This window comes from Cervus canadensis, chromosome 6 (assembly GCF_019320065.1).
Source record: "Cervus canadensis isolate Bull #8, Minnesota chromosome 6, ASM1932006v1, whole genome shotgun sequence".
Taxonomy (NCBI): domain Eukaryota; kingdom Metazoa; phylum Chordata; class Mammalia; order Artiodactyla; family Cervidae; genus Cervus; species Cervus canadensis.
The window spans coordinates 6,839,308-6,859,499 of NC_057391.1; the positions used below are offsets into that span (position 1 = coordinate 6,839,308).

Here is a 20,192-nt window from a genome sequence, read left to right on the forward strand (position 1 = left end):
CCCAGGTGATGCGAGGGATAAAGAATCTGCCTGCTAATGCAGGAGACATGGGTTTGATCCCTGGGCCAGGAAGATCTCCTGGAGGAGGAAATGGCCACCCACTTCAGTATTCTTGCCTGGGAAATCCTATGGACAGAGGAGCCTGACAGGCTACAGTTCATGGGGTTGCAAAGAGTCAGACATGACTGAACACACACTATTTGGCTATGAGAGAAGGAAGAGAGAGTCAGGAATGGAAGTGACATGGGAAAGCTCTAAGAACTCTGTTTAGGGGCCAAATTCATCAAGTAAGTAGGTTCCTAAAAAAGGTGTGTTGAGTCACTTTTGTCTAGGCAAAGTAATTCTTAATCCACAAGTAACTCTATCTGGAGTTTTATCTGCTAGTGTGTGCCTTTAAGTTGATTTTATTGAGATGGAGTTGGTTGCCAGTGCTGTGTTCATTTCTGCTCTACAGCAGAGGGGTTCAGTTATACATGCACATGCCTTCTTTATCGCATCCTTTTCCATTACGGCTTTTCACAAGATACAGTCCCCTGTGCTGCGCAGTCGGACTTTGTTGTTTATCCATTCTCTTTGTCATACTTTGCTAATCCCAAACTCCCAATCCTTCCGTCCCCACCTCCCAGTGTGTGCCTTTGTAGTCGTGATTCAGAGAAGGGCATTTTGTTTCATTTAATTCCATTACTACGTGCTCTTCCCTCTCTTCTTTATGGTATTCATCCTCTCATTCATTCTTTATTCAGTTCTTTTAGGTGCCTTTGAGTCTGCACACTGACACCACTGGTCTCATATTTATGGATACCTGCTTATGTATCAAACACCTGCTTCCTTTTTGTTGGAGTCAGCTTTCACTCCTTTAAAAACAAATTGTAAGCCTAAACTCTACAACCTCAGAGACGAGAACTCAGCACTTTGCCCTCTGTTGCGCCTTACAGGTAAACAGAATCAAAACCCCCAGACAGTTAGACGAACTGATTGAAATTGAGAGCGACACGGGAACGTGGTACCGGAGGTGCTTTGTTCGCGTCCGCACGGAACTGCAGGGAGTAAGTACCCAGCCCGCCCTGACTCGTGGCCCAGCTTGTTGCTTGGGGTTACTCAGAAACAGGGTTGACAGAATCCGCCCCGTGAGTGGGGTTCCTCCCCCTCCTGCCCAGGGCACCTGACTCCTGGTGTGGGACCAGGTAATGGGATCCCCTTGCGATCAGTGGGGTAGCCAAGACGTTGCTTTTTGGGGGGAGGGATGGTGTGAAACAAGGAGTCCCTACCAGTGACGGGGTACACCAACATCTTGAGTCACTTTGTCTGTTGGAAGCTGATAAATACAAATCCCAGCATTTCGTTTCCTGTAGCCTTTAGCTTTTACATTTTAAGTGCAAGTGAATCCAGCCCAAAGAAAATGCAACATTTTTCTATAATTTGTCAGAGGGGGTTGTTTGGGAAGTAGAGTTGCCTAGGGATTGGCATAAGAAAACTAACTCTCTGATATTTCACAGATTTGGTTGACTTTTATGAGATGTTTCACCTACCCAGTCAGGGAAAATACCATAAAACTCACGATTGTGTGGTTCACGCTGTCCTTTGGGTAAGTGATCCTTACATTTTTGGTGAATGAAATCTTTAAATTTCCATATTGTAACTCCCAACCTCGCTGCTTTCTTCTCTTATACTGTGTGATGCTGTTAACTCTAGGGTTTTTTTTTTTTTTTTTCATTTTAGATTTGCTAACAGTTACAGTTTTTATCAAGCAATCATTTTATTTATGTTGTCATAAAGCTGGGGTGGCAAAACCAACAGTGTTTGGAAAGTTCTATAAGACCAAGGACGATTTGCTCCCATGATTTCTCCACTCTCTCCTCATTGGCGGAGCCCATCCCCGCTGGCCTCTTTGTTCTTCCTCCAATGTGCCAGAACTTTCTTGAACATGTCCCATCTCGGGTCTGTGCCCTGCCCCCAGACGGGGACCAGCTCATTTCTCTCCTCCTTTGAGGCTTTCCTCCTATGCCACCTTCTCAGTGATACCCCCCCCCAAGTACCTATTTAAAACTGCAGCCTATTTAAACCTATTTAAATCTCAGTCCCCTTCAGATTCCCTGTTCCCTTCTCAGCTTTATTATTCCCCATTGTACCTTCTGTCATCTTCTAATAGACAAAAAGCTTTTTCATTCTGTAGGAATAAAGAAAGCTTTGTCTTCCTCCTCTGGAAGCTCTGTGGGAACAGGGATTTTAAACTGTTTTTCTCACTGATATATGGCCCTGGCACAAAATAAGTGCTCAATAAATAGTTGTCATAGCTTCCCAGGGGGCTCAGTGGTAAAGAATCCTCCTGCCAATGTGGCAGACAAATCTGAATGCAGAGTTCCAAAGAATAGCAAGGAGAGATAAGAAAAGACTTCCTCAGTGATCAGTGCAAAGAAATAGAGGAGAACAATAGAATGGAAAAGACTAGAGATCTATTCAAGAAAACTAGATATACCAAGAGAATATTTCATGCAAAGATGGGCACAATAAAGGACAGAAATTATATGGACTTAAGAGAAGCAGAAAATATTAAGAAGAGGTGGCAAGAATACATAGAAGAACTATACAAAAAAGATCCTCATGACCCGGATAACCACGATGGTGTGATCACTCATCTAGAGCCAGACATCCTGGAATGCAAAGTCAAGTGGGCCTTAGGAAGCATCACTATGAACAAAGCTAGTGGAGGTGATGGAATTCCAGTTGAGCTATTTCAAATCCTAAAAGATGATGCTGTGAAAGTGCTACACTCAATATGCCAGAAAATCTGGAAAATTCAACAGTGACCACAGGACTGGAAAAGATCAGTTTTCATTCCAATCCCAAAGAAAGGCAATGCCAAAGAATGTTCAAACTACCACACAATTGTACTTATCTTACATGCTAGCAAAGTAATGCTCAAAATTCTCCAAGCCAAGCTCCAACAGTATGTGAACTGTGAACTTCCAGATGTTCCAGCTGGTTTTAGAAAAGGGAGAGGAACCAGAGATCAAATTGCCAACATCTGCTGGATCGTCGAAAAAGCAGGAGAGTTCTAGAAAAACATCTACTTCTGCTTTATTGACTATGCCAAAGCCTTTGACTGTGTGGATCACAAAAAACTGTGGAAAATTCTGAAAGAGATGAGAATGCCAGACCACTTTGCCTGCCTCCTGAGAAACCTGCATGCAGGTCAAGAAGCAACAGTTAGAACTGGACATGAAACAGTAGACTGGTTCCAAATGGGAAAAGGAGTACATCAAGGCTGTATATTGTTACCCTACTTATTTAACTTATATGCAGAGTACATCATGTGAAATGCCAGGCTGAATGAAGCACAAGCTGGAATCAAGATTGCTGGGAGCAGTATCAATAACCTCAGATATGCAGATGGCACTACCCTTATGGCAGAAAGCATAGAACTAAAGAGCCTCTTGATGAAAGTGAAAGAGGAGCGTGAATAAGTTGACTTAAAACTCAACATTCAGAAAACTTAAGATCATGGCATCTGGTCCTACCACTTCATGGCAAATAGATGGGGAAACAATGCAAACAGTGAAAGACTTTATTTTCTTTGGCTCCAAAATCACTGCAGATGGTAACTGCAGCCATGAAATTAAAAGACACTTGCTCCTTGGAAGAAAAGCTATGACCAACCTAGACAGCATATTAAAAAGCAGAGACATTACTTTGCCAGCAAAGGTCTGTCTAGTCAAGGCTATGGTTTTTCCAGTAGTCGTGTATGGATGTGAGAGTTGGACTATAAAGAAAGCTGAGTGCCGAAGAATTGATGCTTTTGAACTGTGGTGTTGGAGAAGACTCTTGAGAGTCCCTTGGACTGTAAGAAAATCAAACCAGTCAATCCTAAAGGAAATCAGTCCTGAATATTCACTGGAAGGACTGATGTTGAAGCTGAAACTCCAATACTTTGGCCACCTGATGTGAAGAACTGACTCATTGGAAAAGACCCTGATGCTGGGAAAGATTGAAGGCAGGAGCAGAAGGGGATGACAGAGGATGAGATGGTTGGATGGCATCACCAACTCGATGGACGTGAGTTTGAGTAGCTCTGGGAGTTGGTGATGGACAGGGAGGCCTGGCATGCTGCAGTCCATGGGGTGGCAAAGAGTCGGACTTGACTGAGCAACTGAACGGAACTGAATGCTGGAGACAAGGAGATGCAAGTTCAGTCACTGGGTCAGGAAGATCCCCTGGAGGGGAAATGGCAACCCACTGCAGTATTCTTGTCTAGAGAATCACATGGACAGAGGAGCCTGGCAGGCTACACTCCATAGGGTCACACAGAGTGGAGACAGCTGAAGTGACTTAGCATGGACACGTGCAAGTGCCTACTATGTGCTAAACACTGGCTAGCTCCAAAGCAAAAGCAAAACAAACGTCTTGCTCTTGAAATGTGAGCAGTTATAGGATAGTAGCTATGGTTTATTTTGTTTACTTACCTGTTACTGACCACATTTTAAGCTTTATGATTTCCTTATAAAGTCCATGAAACTTCAAGCAATGTGTAGCATTCAGTGGCTATTCAGTAAACACTGGCTGAATAAATGAAAACTAGCAGAAACTCCATGTTATTGATGATGAATGTTCCAGGGTGTCATGCTTCCCTCATCATTGCCATTTTTGAAGATTTGTGTCCTCGGATATGAATAGAGAGCCCTGCAGAGTTGCTGCCTCCAGAATCATTTCATATTCAGTGGCCACCACTCACACCCCTTGCAGTAATTATTTCATGATCTATGGAATCCTAGGCAGAGATGTTTCAGGAATCCTGATGACTATGCTGATGATAAAAACAATTTGGTCTTTTGAGCACTCGCTATGTGCTGGGTATTTTGCATTCCATTTAATCCAAGCAGTTACCCAGAGAGGTGGTTACTCTCATCATTCTGGCATTAGAGATGGCAGGTAACGATGCTTTGATAACTTGCCCAAGATCACGTGGCTGGTAAGTGGCAAGGCCAGGATTTTAAACCTAGCTTGTCTATCTGCACAAGTGATTCTCATAACCACATCTTCCCCTGTGTAGCTTAGTGTAACGGGATAAATCAGAGCAGTGGTTCTTGAACTTGAGTATCAGAAGAGTTCCTTTGAGGACTCCAGCCCACAGTTTCTGATTCAGCAGGTCTGGATGAGGCCCGAGAGGCTGCATTTCTAACAAGTTTCCAGGTGATGCTGACGTTGCTGGTCCAGGGACCCTGCTTTGGGTGGGAAGCACCAGTTTAGAGCCACGTTGTCCAGTGAAGATATAACATCAGCCATATGCTTCATTTTAAATGTCCTTGCGGTCACATTTAAAAAGGGGTGAAAGAAAGGAAAAGGAAACCGGTAAAACAAACTTTAATAATATATCTTATTTCACTAATTTTGTCCAAAATATTATCATTTCTTGACATTTAGTCAATATGATTAATGACTTAATTTTACATTTTCCCCATACATATGTCTCATTTGGACTGGCCACATTTAACTGTTCATACCTGTGGTTAGTGGCTACTGCTCTGAAAATCATGGCAGCGTGGCTGAGTTGTAACCTGTTAGAATAACATACTAGAGGTGAGAGGTAGAAAGTGGGCAATAACCTGGCTTTTCCGATAAATACTTAAATTGCCTTTTCCCCAACCCTGAACCTCAGGGGCATGGGCTATGCCCCCAGGCTAACAGGACCACAGTAGTAAAAGAAGCAAGAAAAATCATTCATTAATAAAGAGGTCATTCTCTAAGGGCCCTCACAGTTTGGGGATGCCAGGAGTTTGTAGCTCGAGACTAGGAGATGGGGCTTTTCAGTGCAGCCTAAGGGGGTGAGGAGAAACCTCCGGGCCAGGGTATGCCTGTGTAGGATGGAAGTCTTACACATGTCTCTTCCCCAAGGAAGGACTCCGGACCTGGGATTCTCCAAGGAAACCCAGGCCATCCCTCTAGCTTGATTCCTGCAGACCTATGATGAGGAGGGGCCAATGAGATTCCTGTTTGATGACCCATAATGCTCAGGGACGGGGGTGGGAGTGGGGGGAGTGGGGCACAGTCCTAATTAACCGTGCTTCTCCGGGAACCGCTACCTCTCTGAAAATAGCAGGGAGATGGTCATGGCCACGAGAGTGCCAGCGCCTTTAGAGACACCTTTAGAGCGTGCACCCGCTGGGTCTCCAGGTGGCGGCCGTGGCCACAGCTCCGGCAGCAGCCCCAGGCGAAGTGACGGGAAAGGTGGTTTCTCTGTGATATGGAATCCTGAAATGTAACCATTCTTAAAAAAGGATCAAGCTCTGAGCCTTTGGAGTGGGAGTACTGACTCCAAGACCCTAGACTACCAGAGAACTAACCCTAGGGAGTATCAAAATAGTGAGAACTCACACAAAGGATACCACTTAGATACAAGACCGGGCATCACCCAACCACCAGAGGCAGGATGCCTTATCTAAACAACAAACAAAATAAAAATACAAACCCAGTCATCAGCGGACAGAAGTGCCACCTCACTCAGCCTCGCCCATCAGAGGAAAAACAAACAAATGAAAAAACCCAGCACAAATCTCACCCTATACGAAGCTTACACAAACCACTGGACCAACCTTAGGAGAACAGAAACCAAAAAGAATTCAACCTTGAAGGCTGGGAAAAGGAGACCTCAAACACATTAAGTTAAAAAAATAATAATAATGAAAAGGCAGAGAAATACTACACAGATGAAGGAACAAAATAGAAACACAGAAGTCCAAAAAAATGAAGAGGAAATAGACAAACTACCTGAAAAAGAATTCAGAATAATGATAGTAAAGATGATCAAAAACGTTGAAAGCAAACACCTTTACAAACTCACATTTCTTTGTCTTTGCAGGTACTACGGATTATCTGTTTGGTTCCCCGATGTCATTAAACATCTGCAGTCGAATGTGTTGAAAAACATAGATGAACCAAAAGTGAAATTTTCAGATGCAACTATTAACTTTACAATGGCAAATCAGATTATTACCGGAATGGAATGCGACAATGGCAGGTCCAGAAACTTTTAAATCATTTAATTTCCTACCTCATCTTAAAAATGTATTTCTTATTTGCCTTCATGACACTAAATATGTGTTCAGTTTGTACATGTGGTCATTTTCAGACTGAATTCAAATGCTTCCAAATGGCCTTTAAAGAAAAGATACACATATATCAGTTAATTCACTTAAATTACTTCTTAAACTGAGCTACTTCCTGTTTGTAAAGAAGTGGAATTGACTAGTGTGACAAGAAAATTCAGAGAGGTCTTGGGAAGCGAGCAAAATAAGTTATGGAAGGGAAGAGTGAGGATTATGAGAAAATAGGTTATAGCATTATTTAATTCAAAGAGGAAATCTGACATGTAATCTCATGCCTGTTTTCTGTCTCTGGAAAAGGGGGCTACTCTTCAGAATACTTTCCTTCTGCACTATGCTGGCTCAAGAATTGGGGTTAAGTTGTATCAGAGAAAGTTTCAGTTAAAGAATGGGAATGATTTTCCAAAGTTAAAGGCTTTGACAATAGGAGATAAGTTAGCAAAGGACGTTTTTGAGTATGGAGTGTGGAACTCCTCGTGATGCGGGAGAACTGATTCAAGAAATGGTCATGGTTTATCTTTTCGGAGATGGAAAGGGGCAGACAAGGCCCTCGTTTCTACCCATTATTTGTTATGTAAGCAAATGGTTGCTGGTATAAGTTTCTATTGGTTTACATCATTTTTAGGAAATTCTCCCAATTTAAAAAGAGATCAAAGTAAAAATCTAACATAATTGACAAAAGTTTCTCTGGGCAAAAACCAGTTCGGAAAGATGAAAAATAATTCTCTGGGATGCTTATGGTTTGTGTAATGAAAAGGAGAGTTACCACTGGGAGGTAACTGTATGGATTGGCGATTCACTGGGAGGCCTGATCCACAGAGGATCACCTTTACTCTCCCTCATAACATACTGACTTGAATCTGTACTTGTTTTTCCACAGAAATCTTGGAGTCAAGTGCTCTATAATTCTAGTTTGAAAATTGACCTCATTATTTAAAAATTATTGTAATCTCATTAGAAATTTCTAGTATGTCATATTTTTTAAAAAAGGTTCTAAGCTGGCCAATCATGGAGAAATTTTTTACTTTGGCAATATAATGATTAATAATTTTAATAATATTAAAATCCTTGTAAAGCCTATAAGTTTATTTGTGAAGGTGATAGAAAAAAATTGTTTTTGTCTTTCACGGAAATTTGAAATACCACTAACTCACTCATTTTTTAAAAATAGTTTTCCTATTCAGCATTCTAAACTGGCAATTCTTTATATGCTGATGAGGAGTGACCTCTGAAGTAGACTCAGAACAAAGCAAGGTGTGGAACAGTGTCTTCTTTGCTAGCACCCTGTACGCAGAGTGCTCCCCGAGGAGCACACAAGAAAATGACAACCGCGGTCCTCTCTGGGAAAAGAACTGGATAGCTTGAGGATGGGAGGGAAGAGACTTGTCTTTTCCTTTTTGAATATTCTGAATTGTTCTCCATGTGTATTCTATGCAGATAGCATCCACTGGAAAAAAAAATAATAGTTGTTTCCCCTTTCCAAATGCAGTTTCATTTCAGAAAATTAGTGATCGTCTTAAAATGTGCCGTGATTTATCCTCCTTCTGTAGATAGATTTATGGCTTAGGTGATTTTACTCTGAACTCCTAGAGTAGGGAGTGAATTTTTTAAGGAGGTTGGTCTCATAGACACTTAGTGCCTTCTGAGCTGACAAATGCAGTCTGGCATTAGAGCGAGGATGATTTTTAAAATCTCACTGGTGAATTACTTTTAAGTCATCTTCCTTGCCTAGGAGGATTGGTCCCTTTCTGCTCTCATAACACTGGTAGTTGGTGTGTTAACTTCTTCCCCAGTTGAGCAAGCATCTCTTCTCAATAACTGGTGAAGGATACATTCACAGTCTCTTAATAAATTACCAAGACACATTGATGGATATGTATACATGTCTCCCAAGGGTCTTTATCAACAATATCCAAACCATAAACTCTTCTAAGATGTCAGAATGATTATGCCTATTATCATCTCTACCTTCCCTCTTGCATCACCCAAAAATGAATTGGGGCAAGTTTCATCATTCTACCATTTCCAAAAGTAGGCTGAGCTATGGTCATTCAGCTTGGTTTGAGGAATACCTCTTGGCGCCGAGAAGAAAAATACTCTTGGAAACGACTGTGAGCTCTGAGTTTCTTGACTCTTGAGATAATCATTCCTCACATAAGTGATTCTCCCATCCTCTCTTCAAGATAACTGGAAGTCCCTACACTAGAATAAAGAACCTTTGGGTTATCAGCTTGGGAAATAGACATTCATTAAAAGGAAGCATGGGAGCGCATGCTCAAGTTAGAGCTATAACCCCAAGTAGAGAAGTTTCAAATAAAGGCCTATGTGAAGGAGCAAGAGAGAGGATAGGATTACAAAACAAAGAATCGGTAGCCACAGGTAACCTCCAAACTCAGTGCCTTCAACTGTATACCCCACAAACACCCTTTACCAACATTGCTGAAAGCTACATGAAGCTATTTCGGATGCCATCTCTTTTTCTGGTGGAAAATAATATTGGGGAACAGTGAGGTAGCCAAAAGGACAGGCTCCATGAGGAAGAGGGGGGAAAGCTAAGAGTTTAGAAAATCCAGAAGCCACTGTCCTTTTTAATTAAGAGAGTCCATAGTGGAACCTCAGGTAACCCTCTTCAGTATTCTTTCCTGGAGTGTCCCATGGACAGAGGAGCCTGGTGGGCTACAGACCATAGTGTTGCAGAGTCGGACACAACTGAAGAGATTTAGTACAGCCCGTAGTGGAACATCACATCTCTAAATCTGTTTGACTTAACTTTGAACCCTGATAGACACACTCATTGACACAAATTTTTTGTCTGTGCTGGACAGATTCGCAGGGATCAGGTTCAAATCCATAACTTTCAAAAATTCAGTTTTTAAGTCCTGCACCTTTGAGGATGTGACTTCAGTCAACACCTACTTCAAGAACTGCACATTTATTGAAACTGTTTTTAACAAAACAGGTAAGTGTGCCACTTAACCCTGCCTGGATCCTCTTCACAGCCCTAGTTCTTGGCAGAAACGTGATACCTATTTGGTGATAGATGTGGGCAGATGCTTATGGGGAAGTGAAGATTGAAGTACAAATGAACAAACTCCCCCCATCAGGTTGGATCAAAGCTGAGCTTGTAGTGACTGTTTTTGTCAGATTTAATGCAGATGGAACAGGCTGAGTTCAAAGTTGGTGAAAAAAATAGTCCTGTGGTGGATAATTTTTAAAGCAGAGAATTAACTTGTAGTCGCTTGATAGACTTGATTTCAACATCTGTTGATAGCTTAAGTGAGCTGGCCTGGACTACAGTCTACAGAGATGGACAGTACATGCTCAATCACAGATAGTGTTTTAATTCAGTCCATTTAATGGAGTCTGGGGAACTCCCCAGGAAAAAGAGGAGGGAAACATTGACTGAACACTGACTATATGCTGGTTCCTACCTCAGGTTATTAGACACTCATTGTCTTGTTTAATTTTCACAATAGCTGAAGCTTCAAAAAATGCAGTAATTTGGCCACAGTTGTACAGCTGGTGACAGCTGACATATGACCCCAGGCTCATCTGATGGCACAGCCCGTCCACTATCCCATTGGTCCATCTGTCCCACAAGGTCAAAATAATGGCCGAACACCGGCAGAAGGACCAGCGCCACTTTGTTACCAGCCCTGCCTTCTTGGTCCCCAGACAGGAGGCACCTCTGCCTAGCTGCGAGTGAGGATGGGGTCAGGGTTCTTGGGGTTTGTTTCAACAGTGCTCTCGCACTGTCTTCCAACCCATTCAACCTCAGAAGACCAGCTTTTTAGGCTGATTTTGATCAGCGAGGATAACTGTTTTGATCCTCATTACCTTGTAGCAGAACCGGTCATCATCTGCAACTCCTTTTGGCTAGATCCAAGTTCAGGACAAAAATCAACAGTGAATGCTGGTGACTGTCCAACGAGACTGACTCTGGTTCCTCCACTAAACCTTCACTTGCAAATTCAGCCTCAAGGACCCAAGGAAAGTCCTATTTCTTCTCACTGCCTCAGAGCCCTATAAAATGGCAGTAGTAAGGCTGATTTGTGCACGTTTTGGAATAAATTATTTTTGTCATTGTAGTATAAAAGCTATTAGTACTCTAATGATAGTCCTTATGTAACATGATAATTAGAACAAAGTAACATCATAAAGGAGTCAGCAAGCAATATAATTAGCAATGACCAACCATAAGAAATCAGAAGATAATTGGACTCAATTTATTCCTTTATGCAATAAAGGTATTCCTTCCTTCAGCTGCTTTGGGACCCTGGGTCCTTAACTAGACCCTGTACCTTGGCCAGCTCTGAAACCCTCAGGGAGCTTCCAATACCATGGTTTTTTCCTGAATTCTTGGCAAGCTTTCTCATACTGGTGGGCCAGTCTGATGCACTGAACTGTCTTTCTTTGTGTCCACAGATTTTGAGCCATATAAATTCATTAACTGCAGATTTCAAAACAGCACATTTTTGTACAATAAGACAGGATGCCAGTTTACCTTTGATGATGACTATAGTGCCTACTGGATTTATTTTGTCAACTTCCTGGGGACATTGGCAGTGTTGCCAGGGAACATCGTGTCTGCTCTCCTGATGGACAGAATTGGGCGCTTAACGATGCTAGGTATGTGCTTGGTTTCATGTAACACATAGGAGGTGCCCTTGTGATCTAGAGGGAGCCTGTCTCCTGCTATCCTCCCCACCCCCCTAGGATTTGCATCTCACAGAAATGAGGAGAAATCTCTTAAGACCTTACATTAAGACTAAATTTTAGTAAAAAAAAAAAAAAAAAGTCCAATTACATCTCATTTGAACCACTTCTGTGAGTTAACAGACTGAAAAACTAATTATGTGTGACTAATGTCTATTTTTCTACTTAGGTAGCTGAGTAATTGGTGATGTGTGTTTCATGCTTGCTGTGTTCAGAAGGTAGTTGAGATGTAAAGCTTATATACAGATAAATAGCCCTGTAGCTGAGCTTTTTGAACCCAGGCTGCAGTTTCCTCTTGGGATTCAGTTTTGCTGTGAGATCTCAGAGAACCAGGGGTCCTTGCTCTACTGAGATGACAGGAAACACCCCCACCTTTTGTCTGCTACATTGGCAGGTGGCTCTATGGTGCTTTCGGGGATCAGTTGTTTCTTCCTTTGGTTTGGCACCAGCGAATCCATGATGATAGGCATGCTGTGTCTGTACAATGGGTTGACCATCTCAGCCTGGAACTCTCTTGATGTGGTCACCGTGGAGCTGTACCCTACAGATCGGAGGTATGTTGAAATGGGCCTCCAGTGAGAGGTGCTCTGAGCCCCACTGGACCACTGAAAATCATCCAAACTGTCATTTCCTCCCCAAAGCAAAAATCCGAAGAAAAATATCTGGCTTATGAAGTTGTAGGTTCTGTTCATATCTTTCATTTATTCTTCATTTTTTAAATAAGGCCAAACATGATTTCTTCTTCATTGACTATTGCACTCAGTATCATAAAAATGTTATTACTTTGAAAACAGCTTGTAGATTAGTTTCACAGTTTGAAAACATTCCTGGGGATTCATGATGATTGCTGAGAAGGGACAATCATGAATTCAGTGCTAAATATTACATTGGAATAGTTACAATGAAAGTTGTTCCCAGATCTTTACAGCTAGATTTTATTTACAGCTAGATATTTTTATAGCAATATATGTATTATATAGTTAATTATATGTAATATGTGTATTATATAGTTAAACATATATTCAGTATTAGCATTAAATAGATATACTAAATATTATAATTACATTTAACTGTAATGTGGTATGGGAAAATCAGGCTTGCCTAGGAACTGTGAAGGCTTTTGAGTGTCCCTAAGTATTTAATTTATTAGACATTAATAACACACTGAAGTAACACTTTGAAGATTTTTTATTTTTGTTTATTTTGGCTGTGCTGGGTCTTTGTGGCAGGCTTTTCTCTAGTTACGGGCAGTGGGGGGCTACTCTCTAGCTGCAGTGCCCCAGCTTCTCATTGCGGAGGCTTCTCTTGTTGGGGAGCGTGGGCTTAGGGCACGCAGGCTTCAGTATGCAGCACGTGGGTTTGGTAAGTAGCCACTGTTCCCGGGCTCTCAAGCACAGGCTCAACAGTCGTGGCACCTGGGCTTACTTGCTTTGATGCACATGGGATCTTCCCGGATCAGGGATTGAACCCATGTCTCCTGCATTAGTAGCTGCATTCTTTACCACTGAGCCACCAAGGAAGCTCTGAAGTTTTTTTTTTTTTAAACCTGATTTTTTTTTTTTTTGAGGCATAGTTGATGTTCAATATATATAAGTTTCAGATGTGCAACATAGTGACTCACAACTTGTAAAGATTATAGCCATTTATAGTTATTAGAAGATATTGGCTATATTCCATGTGTTATGCAATAAGTCCTTGCAGCTTATTTATTTTCTACATCTACTCATATATTTTAAAAAGAACATATGGGGGAATATAGTTGCTAGCAGGAGTTCCCCGGGCGATGAAGCCAGTGAAGGGAGTTAACTGTGACCGTGACTTAGCTTGCTGGCTCTGAGAAGCTGTAGTGAAGCAGGGAGGGATCGGCTGCAGGCGCCTCTGTGGACCCCTCATCAGTTCTGAACGTGTCTTTACTTCATGTTTGCAAATGCCTAGATGAGCTTTGCGTTAAGGCAACACAGACAGCTCTCCACAACACACCTCTTGACCTTCCTGGTCTGTTGAAGGGAAGCCCAACACATTTCCAGTGACCACAAAAAGATCACCATTAGAATAAAATTATGCATCTGTTCCCAAAATGGAAACATACAGACTGCACTTCATATCATAAAAAGGACTGGACAGCAGGGCTTTGGGTGGAGCTTCAGCAGCCGATTCATGAAAAGAATAGAAGCCCTGTTTTGCCGTTTGCCACACGTGAAGACAAATGGCCTTTGCCTTTTATTTTGTGCCTGCTCTGTCACCGTGGAGCCCTGTCTGCTAGAGCATGGAGTCAGGATTCTCTGGACTTTGAGGTGGAGGAGGGTTTTTCCTAGGACAGTGTAGAGACATTTGGGATATCAATTTTCAACTGATCCCAAGTCCCTCCTTTTATTTATTTGCCACAATGGGGTATATTCACTGCACACTACATTCTTTAATTTATATTTCTTCTTCATGAATTTCTATTACCAAGCTTACAGGAACCCTATATATCCTCCTGTATCCATCTCACTGCAGAACATTGGGAACTCTGATGGACTTCTCCTTATCAGATATTCTAATCAGTAACCTCCTGTTGATGACTTAGGCTCTGAAAGAGACCGTGAGACCCATGTCTAACATCTCCTTCCTTCTTTCAACCAACATTGTTTCTCTTTTGTGGGCAAGCCCCTGGGATGGATATCATGGATCCTGGATGAGGGTGCTGCCAAGGCAAGATCAAGACTCTGCAGCTTTCTTTCTTGCTCATTCTGTAAACTGGGCCCAGATATGGATTAAACTAGACATTTATACTAAGCCCCTCCATGTTAAAGCAAAGTTATTTCATAGACTGAGACCTTTAATTTTGCATTATAAAAGTTTGATACTGTTTTAGATGAATCAGCCCCTTATCCCTCTGCTCTAGAATGAAAGGATGAAGGGTGAGTACTCTCCTGTGGCAGGAACCTGGCTTAAAAACAAAACACCATGAACTGGGCAGGTCGTCCATGAGAATCATGGATCTGCTGTGTTTCTGTTCTCAGAAAGGTTAAACATCTAGCAAGATAAAGATAGAAATTGCTCTGTGTATTAGTTCAGGGTCTCTGAGAAGCAGCAGATTAAACAGATATGGGATTAAACATACACAGATTTTGTCAGAGGAAATGCAAGTTATGAGAGAAAACAGGGAAAGAGATGTAGTCTGGCCACAATGCAAGCCTGAGCCCCGTGAAAGAGTGAAGAAGGAAGACCAGTTGGGTGGAAGTGTTCCAGGCCACCAGTGAGCAGTCTCAGGAAGGCTTGGCATGGCTGTGCTAAAAGTCAGCTTCAGAGGAGTCCTGCTCGTCCTGGGCACCAGCCTGCCATAGTATCCCTCTTACTTTCAGTTACTGGAGCAGTGAAACGGAAATGCATTTCAGAGCATGGCAGCTGGACCAGGACTCAGAAATTGGCAAAGTGCATCCTCACTTTGACAATGCTGCTGCTAGCAAATATTCTCCACCACTTAAGTTGATGTTACTAGATAACATACAGGAAGTCACTTTCTTAAATGATGGAGAGAGAACTTATCTGCCAGAACTGCATTGTTGGCACCATAATGAATTAGCTGGCACAATCTATGCTGTTTCAGGCTAAAACCTTCTCTCCTATATCTGCTGCGTTCCTCTGGGTCTCATGGGAGGGCTCCACCGAACTGTGGCTCAGCTGCTAGAGGTAAACTCCAAGTGTTTCGTGTGTGGTACCTTCTGACTTCCTCTCCCTGTGGAAGGTGGATAGAATACATCCTGACAAACCCTTCTGGTTAGAGGCTATAATTGTTTCATACCAGAACTTTAGCACTGTCAGATCCTTGCCCAATTTCTAGAATCTGTCCTTAATGATCAGAAAAGAACACTCTGATTCCAGATCCCAGACTAAAAAGTAGCCTCTTGAGCCATTTAATAGCCAACTCCTATCAGAATCCCAGGGCAAATGATTCTATTCGGGGAACATAATTTAGGATATACTCTAAGTGCTATGAAAGTTGCAACACTTGGAAGCCACACTTGTCACCCACAGTATGGACTTGATCTGTGATGTTATACCTCTGACTCTTGGTAGGGGTTACATCTGCATTTATGTGAAAGCACTGTTCACATCTATAGAGCTTGGCAGTGGATCTGCAGGGCATTTCAGGACCTGCTCTAGAGAGGCGCTCTGTCTCTTCACTTCATGTGATAAAAATTAGTAATTCCTCACATTCCCTTCCCTGCTGTGCATCAAGAGACAGGAGTGTCTGTGTCAGTGTTATATCTCCAGGGCCCAGATATTTGCTTTGCTCCTCTTTATCTTGATTTGCACTCTCGTATTCCTATATTATTAGTTTTGTCTTTTATGCATGCATGCATGCTAAGTCACTTTATTTGTGTCCAACTCTTTGCAACCCTATGAACTGTAGTCTGCCAGGCTCCTCTGTCTATGGGATTTCCCAGGCAAGAATACTGGAGTGGGTTGCCTTGCCTTTATCCAGGGCATCTTCCTGACCCAGGGATCAAACCCACATCTCCTGTGGCTCCTGCATTGCAGACAGATTCTTTACTGCTGAGCCACTGGGGAAACCCTTTGTCTTTTATAAGCTACCCTACATTGTTTCATAAAGAGGCAGGAAATGTTGAAATTAAAATTGTGTGTACTTATTGAGCAGCACTTTTTCTGTGCCTGAAAAAATAAAGCTGAACAGTCACTGGAAACACTTTAAAAGGAAAAGTTGGTTTTTTTTTTTTCCCTCCATGCTCAATACTTTACTTTTGGCCACCAAACATGGAGCTATTTTTTCCCCCAATACCAGGTAATTCTTTAATTCCCAATAGACACCAACTGGATGTTCTAAAATGTAACTCAGTTCTGATATAATCTACCATGGAGAAGAGAATGGCAACCCACTCCAGTATTCTTGCCTGGAGAATTCCATGGACACAGGAGCTTGGCGGGCTACAGTCCATGGGGTGGCAAAGAATTGGACACGACTGAGTGACTAGCATGTGTGCAAGTACACGCATGCACGCACACACACACACATGCACACACACACACACCTGGAGATAGCTTCAGATTCCACAGGTTAAAAACTCCATTCCCACAAGAGTGCCTTCACTTCAGACACCAAACACAAGTCAGATTATCTCCTGTACACCTGACCAACTGGCTATACATTGGAGTTCTCATGACCCCCTCCTCAGGTTTGATAACTTGGCAGAATGGCTCACAGGACTCAAGGAAACATTTCCTTGCATTTACTGATTCATTATAAGAGATTACAGCTCAGGAGCAGCCAGACAGAAGAGATGTCTACACTGGGCAAGGTGTTAATAACAGGAGGAGCACGGTGCTTTGTGCTTCATCCCTGCCCACCCCCTTCCCAGTACTGCTGTGCATTCACCCACCTGGAAGCTCACCAAATCTTGCTGTTCAAGAGATTTTATAGAGCTTAATCTCCAGCCCTGTGTCCCTGATTCTCAGCGCCAGCCTCCAATCACTTGCTCTCTTTTGGTAATGATGCCAAAATTCAGCCTTTGTGCACTGGTGCCTTATCAAATCTCCAAGACAGAGTTTTGGGTGAAGTAGAAAAGAATATAGGTTTATTGCTTTGCCAAGACAAAGAGGGACACACAGGCTCTTGCCCTCGAAAACTGTGTCCCAACCCCAGGAGATTTGGTGAGGAGTTATTATAGCAAGTTATTATAGTTCAAGGGCAGGGCTGCTGATAAGATTAGAGTATGTGATTAGGGCCTACACTCCTTTATTCTATTTTTTTTTTTTTCAATTTTTAGCACCAAAAACATTTGTATTGGGGTATAGCCCTGTAACAATGCTGTAATAGTTTCAGGTGAATAGTGAAGGGACTCAGCCATACACACACATGCATCTGTTCTCTGGTCTTGGGTAATCTAATGAGTTCTTGAAGAGCTTCTCTGGGTCCTTTAATCTGGAACGAAGAATGCTGACATCTGCCATTTGTTGGGGGTTTTAGTTCTCTGTGTTCAGACTGTCCTACTCTTTGCGACCCCATGGACCAGAGCCCGCCAGGCTCCTCTGTCCATGGAGTTTTCCAGGCAAGAATACTGGAGTGGGTTGCCATTTCCTACTCCAAAGGACCTTCCTGACCTAGGGATCCAACCCTAGTCTCTTGCGCCTCATACGTTGGCAGGTGGGCTCTTTACCACTGCATACCTGGAAAGCCCTAAAGATATTTTTATGGGTATCCCTTGAGGTAGAATCAGGACCCTGCCCCAAGCCTGCACTATTGTTTCTTGGCTCTTCCCTTGTCTCAGCATCCCTTCCCTTCCCAGATTAGCAATAGTTTGAGTCTGTCCCTGGGACTCACGAGGCCTCATGGAGGCTGGAGTCTATTCCCTACAAACAAGGAATGAGGGACACGGAAAGGCTTCAGTGCTCAGGAGCCCCACAGGGTCCTGCTAAGTTTCAATTACAGATCACCATAACAGATATACTAGTAACGGAAATATTTGGTGAGCATTACCAAAATGTGACCCAGAGACATGAAGTGAGCAAATACTGCTGGGAAAATGATGCTGATAGACTTGCTAGACCCAGAGTTGCCACAAATGGTCAATTTGTTAAAAAACACAGTACCTTTCAAGTATAATAAAATGACGTACAGTAAAATGAGCTATGTCTGTACATAGGGTAAGGTCCAGAAGACTCCTGAGTACAGGAGCTTACGTCATCCTGGAGTTGGGGGTGCACTACCATGCCAGAATGTGTATGCATTCACCAATCTGAAAGCTCTCTAGATTTACGAGGAGTTTGTTATGTGAGCTTGATTGATTAAATCATTCGACACTTGTAGTTGAACTCAATCTTCAGCCTCTCTCCCCTCCCTAAGGTGGAGTGGGATAGGCTGAAAGTTCCAAACTTCTCATCCTATGGTTAGTTTCTATGGAGACCAGCCCCATCTTGAAGCAAACTCGGAAGCCCTCAAAATAAAGCAATGGTAATATATAATTTTCTTTTATTATGCAGAAAAGCCAAGGTTTTAAAGACTGATAAAAACTCAGTGTTAACTGGAAGGGGTGATAGTGAAATTACTGCTCAGAGACCTGTTGTGGGAATTCTAAAAACAGGTGCAACATTTTTGGAGGGGGGAATCTAGTAACCTAACTGTTTCTCCCTATAGGTAAAGTGCTTCCTCTGGCTGCTTTCAAGGTTTTTTTCTTTGCCTTGTTGTGGATTTCTTTGGGTTATCACATTTGGGATTCCTTCAGCTTCTTGGATCTATAGATTTGTGTCTCTTGCCAAATTTGTGAGCCATTATTTCAAATTTCAGCCATTATTTATTTGAATAGTTTCTCGTCTTCTTGGACTCCAGTGACATAAGATTAGATCTGTTCTTATGGTCTTATAGGTTGCTGATGCTCTTTTTTTAAGTCTATTTTCTGTTTTTCAAATTGTATTTCTATTGTTCTACCTTCAATTTACGGATTCTTTCACTTCTCTCCTTCATTCTGCTATTGAGCCTGATCACTAATATTTTTATCTTGGTTATTGTATTTTTCATTTATAAAATTTCAATTTGGTTCTTCTTTATGTCTTCCGTTTCTTTCCTGAGACTTTCTATCTTTTCTATTTTTTGATGATGTGTTCTGTATTTCAAGTGAGTTCAAGAATTTCAAGCATGTTCATAATACCCAGGGATTGAACCCGGGTCTCCTGCATTATTGGCAGATTCTTTACCATCTGAGTCATCAGGGAAGCCCTCATAATTGCCTACTGAAGCCTTCTTATCATGATGGCTTTAAAATCTTCATCAGATAATGCTAACATCTCCATCATCTCAATGTTGACATCTCTTTATTGTCGCTTTCTATTTGAGATCTTCCTGGTTATTCAGATGACAAGTAGTATTCAATTGAGAGCAGTCATTTTCATACTATGTTCTGAGGCTTCTGATCTTATTTAAGCTTTGGTTGGCTTCCCCAGACCGCTCTCTTGTGGGAGAAGGGATGCCACCCATTACTGCCTGGAAGTAGATGTCCAGGCTCCCGTTCAACCTCCACTGACACCCAAGAAAGGGTGTCCTCATTCCTGCTGCCCAGGGGTGGGAGTCCAGGCTCCCCTCATGATTATTGCTACTGCGGAGGGAAAGAAGAGACAAGCTCATTACTGGCCAGGAGGGGTGAAAATCCTAGCTTCCTACTTAGCCTCCCCCCGACACCACCACAGTGGTGATGTTGAGGCCCCTCATTACAGGTCCATGAGGGTGGAAGTCTAGGTTCTCCACTTGACCTTTGTTGGTGTGGCTGGCAGTTGAGTTACAGTTTTTTTCTGGTATTTGGTTGGAGAAGAGAGGTTATCATCTAAATATTTTCTGTCTTGCTAGGATGCCTCTATCCTGGCCCTTTGGGTAGAGAGAGCAGG

General features: G+C 42.4%; 1 protein-coding gene across 1 annotated transcript in view; it reads left to right on the plus strand.

Annotated features, from left to right (window-relative positions):
* SV2C (synaptic vesicle glycoprotein 2C) overlaps positions 1-20,192 on the plus strand; it is a 209,617-nt gene that overhangs the window by 176,708 nt on the left and 12,717 nt on the right. The window contains exons 7-12 of the mRNA XM_043470698.1: positions 936-1,046; positions 1,497-1,585; positions 6,854-7,012; positions 9,923-10,056; positions 11,523-11,726; positions 12,208-12,367. Of these exons, the coding sequence (XP_043326633.1) occupies positions 936-1,046; positions 1,497-1,585; positions 6,854-7,012; positions 9,923-10,056; positions 11,523-11,726; positions 12,208-12,367 (857 nt within the window). The remainder of the gene's footprint in view (positions 1-935; positions 1,047-1,496; positions 1,586-6,853; positions 7,013-9,922; positions 10,057-11,522; positions 11,727-12,207; positions 12,368-20,192) is intronic.